Below are 5,573 nucleotides of genomic sequence, written 5' to 3'. Positions count from 1 at the left end.
TCAACGTTGATTTAACATCATGTGCTATCTGGGAACCCAGCGCGAGCATCGTAGCGCTCATGTTGCGTTTAAAGGCGGCTCGGAAAAACAGGTTACAACATGTTAACAACGGATTAAACAGTTTTAACTGCTGATAAAAGTGACAGAGGACACAGATATGGGAAGTGTGGAAGAATCTACTGTATCAAATTGACAGGAATAACAGAGAGTTGGCCATTCTAAGGTAAAAATCCAGCGCATACAGCGTTCATGTTTTTTTTTTCTCATCCAGACGGCTTCCCGCGCCCCCCCTGCAATGACACGGCGCCCCCCCTAGGGGGCGCACCCCACAGTTTGGGAACCTCTGAGTTAACCATTCAGGGTGAGTCCCATTCTGTAGCAGTTGGTTCAGTTGAGCTTTCAGTCGCTCATGGAGGGCAGTGAGTTTCTTTAGCCAGTAGGCATGGATCATGTCAGGCCCTGGTGCTGTCCAGTTTTTCATACCCGAGACTCTTTCTTGGACATCTGCCACAGTGATGGTTACCGGGGCTTGTTCAGGGAGGTTGCTGTGGTCCTCGTAGAGAGGTTAGCCACTGTGCCTTGCTGTTGTGGGACGCCTCCCTTTCCCATATGCCTTTCCAGTTAGTAGCATTCCAACAGATCCATGTTTTCGTCTCTCGCCCATTTCCGTCTTGTTCCAGTAGCCCATTTGTCATCAAGGTGCTCTGGTTCCCCAACACCTGACGCAGACCTTGTTTGGCCGGGCGACGTCTGAGCCGGCATGTTATGGATATCTCTCATGGTATGAGGTAGGCAGTAGCTCAAAGGGTCTTGCCTAAGGACCCAGACTGGATAGTGCAATTTGTTTTTGCCGTTTTTTTTGTTTGTTTTTTTTGTGTCCCGGCCTGGATTTGAACCCGGGTCTCCTGGGTGAAAGACTGATACCTTACCTATTGAGCTCCTCCACCATTCTTAGAGACAAGGAGTCTCAAAGAATCCCCCCCATCCTCACACACATCATTCAACCAAACAGCTATTTGTAATCCATAGGGGGGCCCAGGAGAAAATGTTTGGGAACCACTGTGATACACTGACATTACTTATCTACTGTCTTTCAACCACTTTGAAAAGCTTTTCTTCGTCTCTCCAACATCTTTATCCCTCCCTCTCTTCCGTTTTCTGTTTTGTGGCCCAGAGTTTTTCCTGCCACCCATCTTTAGCTCCCTGTTGTCAGAGCACTACAATTCAAATTTAAAAGAAGAAAACGCGCCTCTGCTCGTTCTGGAAGGGAGAACCAAGCTGTATGGGAGGGCAGAGCGGCTGGCAGGAGGGGAGGGACGTCTAATCAGTGCTGTTCCTCTGTTATTGATCATTTCATTCACAAACAGCTGTTAAATGCAGACGAGAAAAAAAAAATCCTCACATCGTTTTTGTGCCCCTATGCGTTGCATACACTGCTTACCCACTTTTTGCACCACTGAGCACAAGCACTGCAGAACCAGAACACAGTTCACATTTCTTTTTTTATGAATTAGCTTATGGGACACAGCCTTATAGGACTGGGTCAATCAATCAATCAATCAATCAATCAATCAATCAATCAATCAATCAATCAATCAATCAATCAAATTTTGTTTGTATAGCACATTTCAGCAGCAAGGCATTTCAAGGGGCTTTACATAATTAAAAAACAAAATAAGAACAGCATGTGACATTGAATAAACAGTAAGAAAGAGAAAGAGATTTTGGAAAAAGGAAAAAAAAAGAAAAAGATTTAAAAAAGAAGACGAAGAAAAAAAAAGATAAAAACAAACTTTTGTTACGGTATTTAAGCGCCTGTCGTAGCCGGTCTCCGCCTTCCGTTTAACACGGGTATTATCCAGGTATTATCCAGGTATTATCCAGGTATTATCCAGGCCCCGTCGCCTCACAGGACAAGATCTCCAACCTTGCAGCACCAGGCTCCGTCCACCTGTCACGCAAATTTTTGCGCTAGGACTTCGTCGTCCTACATGGATTTTTGTGCACTATTTTTACCTGTTAGATTCTGGAGTTTACAGGGTTTTTCTGTGCACACAATGACCCTCAGTCACTCGCCACTTTTACATAAATAGATAAAAGTATAAACATTTAAAACATCGAAGACATCAAAACCCGCACTCCTTGAGGCTGAACACCAACCGATCGAACCTGTTGGACTTTTATCAGCTCTGTGGTCACAGAGGTTTGAAGAATCGGCCTACAATCCTTAAATCTTCCCGTCTAAACCAGACTTAAGACTCACAAGCTCTACTCATCTCCTCTCGACCACTACCCAAACGCTCTCCGACTCTGGTCGCTATGGTAACGTTTACATATCCCTTCAAAATAAGATACAGATTCGCCACAAAAACGAACATTTTACTTTTGTGAAAATGTTAACTCACGATAAAGACTAACGGAGCCCTGAGCTTGTTTCTCTGGAACGAGACGGACCCATCAGGGAGTGATGGAGACAATGACACCCGAAGTGTTGCTTATATCCACAGCCTGCTGGGTCTCTAGTGGTGAAGCAGTTTGAAGCTTCATTGCCTCATTAGCAGCAGGTCGCTGCATGTTACTCAGAGCGGCTTGTGATGTTTGACTCACCTACCGGTCCGGGATAAACCCATCCTCCTGTCTCTTCTCTGGGCCTTTTCCCCTTTGCAAAGAAACTTTCCAAAGACATCTGATCTGTTTCTTACTCATTTTGCTGCTTGTGGCTCAGTGTTGGCGAGCAAGTCACTGAGAGAATCCGGTTAAAGGATTTTCAAAATAAAAGATCCTCCAGATTCAAATAATACATAAAACATAATTTCTTGGGCGGCCCGGTACCAATTGGTCCATGGACCGGTGGTTGGGGACCACTGGTCTAAATGATCTGGAAAATGAGTTAGAAATGACGCGTGCGCGCGCGCGCGCGCGCTCGCACACACACACACACACACGCACACACACACACACACACACACACACCGCCTTAACCTGTTTAATGAATCCATGACGTCACAATAGACCGACCCCCCCATCCCCTCCCGCTATATTTGGCTAAAGAACTTCTGGCTGTCTGCTGCCACCTGGTGGCCAATTGGTGAATGACTAAGATTCCTGACCTGATCTGGAGTCTCGCCCCCCGGGGGGGTGAAACCCGGGAACGGTTCCCCCGCCGCCCTGGCCATCTCTCTGAGGTCCTCAACCCGTCCGCCTTCTGCGACCCCAAAACTCTGGGAAATAACGAGGCATTACAAAAAAAGCTTTAGCATTCTTCAACTAAACCTTTTATCTGGAGAACCTATTCCATCACAAATCACCTACTTTCTCTTTCAGCAAAGGGTCACACACCATCTGGAGCCGCAGACAGCTGCTGTTCTGCTGCATGATCTTCTCAGCAGTCTGCAGGTCAAACCAAAGCAGACAATAACAATAATCCTGATGATGATGATGATGATGATGATGATGATGAAGCTCCTGAAACATCAGCGCCTTTTTTTGGATCAGAAACATGTTGAGCTTTGAAGGTTGGTCTCCTCTGATCACAGCGCCTTCAACATGTCTGCTGTGATTCCTTCATGGCTGTGAACACTGCTACTGACTTGGTGACTTCATTTTATTTACAAGTATCAGAGTAAAGGGGCTCAACAGAAGTTTTATGCTATATATTTCAAGTGAGAATCTCTTTAAGCCCTCTTGAGTTTTATGACCGAAAATTTGGGAGTACGAATACTTCTGGAACGAACTGTACACTCAAACCTTCACAGTGTAAACAAGCCTCCGGCCACCAGGAGGCAGCAGTGCTCAAACTAATCAACAGGCTGCCTGTTGAATCCAGCAGAAGAAGAAGCCAACAGAGAAGGAAACGAGTCTGATGAAGAATTAAGGCAAGACAGAGATTTTCTTTTTGAAATACAATAATTAAGTAGAATAAAGATGAAATATTACCAGAAGGAAGTTGCAAAATTACAAGAAAAAAATATTTTGTTGAGAAAATCCTTGAGCAGTTCAGTTGATGGACTCAGTCGTTTTCTTAATTCGATGCTGATTACATGTTTAAAGTTTTAGTTTTCACCTTTAATGCAAAGTTGCTCTAAAAGTTGCATTAAAAAATCCATTAAAATGCCAACTTTGCATTAAAAGTGTCATTATTTACCGAATGACACTTCATGACATAAAGACTCCTTCATGTTTATGACAGATGTCATGTCAGTCTTATCCTCACCCCTTCAAATAAAGTGTTACCATTTTAGTATAATACTATAATACTATAGTATTCAGTCCCGGGTCAGTCCCGGGTCAGTCCCAGGTCCTGGACCGGGTCAGTCCCGGGTCCTGGACCGGGTCAGTCCCGGGTCCTGGACCGGGTCAGTCCCGGGTCCTGGACCGGGTCAGTCCCGGGTCCTGGACCGGGTCAGTCCCTCTGCTGTCCCTCTGTAGGAAGTGGTGGGACGGCAGGAGGAGGTTTGTTCTTCTCATCCAACGTAAAAACTGCAGACGTAGCTGAGCTTTCTTCATCAGACCAGAGATCTGAAGGAACTGGTCAAAGTACCAGTCATCTGTATCCCCAGGAATTTAATGTTCTTATAATGTAGTTCTTATAAAAATTAAAATTTATTCTGGTAATAATAAAAAACTTGTTTGGCCCAGATTGTGGTAAAGTGACTGGCAGCAGAAAAGACCAGAAATATGACAAAGTCTGTGTAACCATCTGGTTTATCATGAATGAAAAACCTTAAGTTTTATTTTTAATAAATCTGATTTGATAATCAGGTAATGACAAGGTGCCAGTGGTTTATACAGATAAATAAATACTATCAGATTCTCAATAGTATTTCAACTCTGGGATGTGAAAACATGCGTGATGGGAATAACGAAGAACCAGCGCATAAAGTTCTGCTGCAGTTCGGGTCTCACCTGCTGCGCGCGCCGCATGTCGCTGCTGAACACGTTGCTGAAGCCAACGTCTCTGAGGTAAGAGCCTGCAGCCGCAGCCTGCTGCCGACCCGTCTCTGACAGGGAGGAGTCCACGGCCTGGCCTAGGAAATGGATCAGAACCAGAGGAATCAGAACCAGAGGAATCAGAACCAGAGGAATCAGAACCAGAGGAATCAGAACCAGAGGAATCAGAACCAGAGGAATCAGAACCAGAGGAAATCATTAACATGCTGCAGATCTTCCTCCAACCTTGTAACAGTCCTGCCTTGTTGTACTCCGTCTCTCCGCTGCACAGAACAGAAGGTTGATGGAAATTATCATCAATCATCCATCCATCAATCACCCATCACCCCCCCCCCTCCTCTGACTGAGTATAAATAACAGTAAAGTCGTGTTGATTCTGCCACCTTGTGGTTAGTGTGTGCTACAGCAGTGTTCACTGGACTGACCATTAAAACCAGTATTATGAACTGGGAAGCAGTAAAAGCTGCTTCTCCATGCTAACTCGGTACCACTGACTTCTGACCTGGAGCGTTACCATGACTACCAAACACCTGCTGCGTTGCTTCATGTGACAGCAGACATGCAACCAGCTGCAGCCGGTCCACACACACAGACACACACACACACACACACACACACACACA

General features: G+C 45.3%; 1 protein-coding gene across 1 annotated transcript in view; it reads right to left on the bottom strand.

Annotated features, from left to right (window-relative positions):
- The window catches only part of tigara (TP53 induced glycolysis regulatory phosphatase a), an 8,071-nt gene that overhangs the window by 2,243 nt on the left and 255 nt on the right, over positions 1-5,573 (bottom strand). Inside the window, exons 2-5 of the mRNA XM_007577647.2 lie at positions 5,176-5,213; positions 4,906-5,027; positions 3,313-3,390; positions 3,111-3,221 (exon numbers count right to left, since the gene is read on the bottom strand). Of these exons, the coding sequence (XP_007577709.1) occupies positions 3,111-3,221; positions 3,313-3,390; positions 4,906-5,027; positions 5,176-5,213 (349 nt within the window). The remainder of the gene's footprint in view (positions 1-3,110; positions 3,222-3,312; positions 3,391-4,905; positions 5,028-5,175; positions 5,214-5,573) is intronic.

The sequence above is a fragment of the Poecilia formosa genome, unplaced genomic scaffold, assembly GCF_000485575.1.
Source record: "Poecilia formosa unplaced genomic scaffold, Poecilia_formosa-5.1.2 Scaffold449, whole genome shotgun sequence".
NCBI classification, from domain to species: Eukaryota; Metazoa; Chordata; class Actinopteri; order Cyprinodontiformes; family Poeciliidae; genus Poecilia; species Poecilia formosa.
This window is presented reverse-complemented; position numbering and strand designations above follow the sequence as displayed.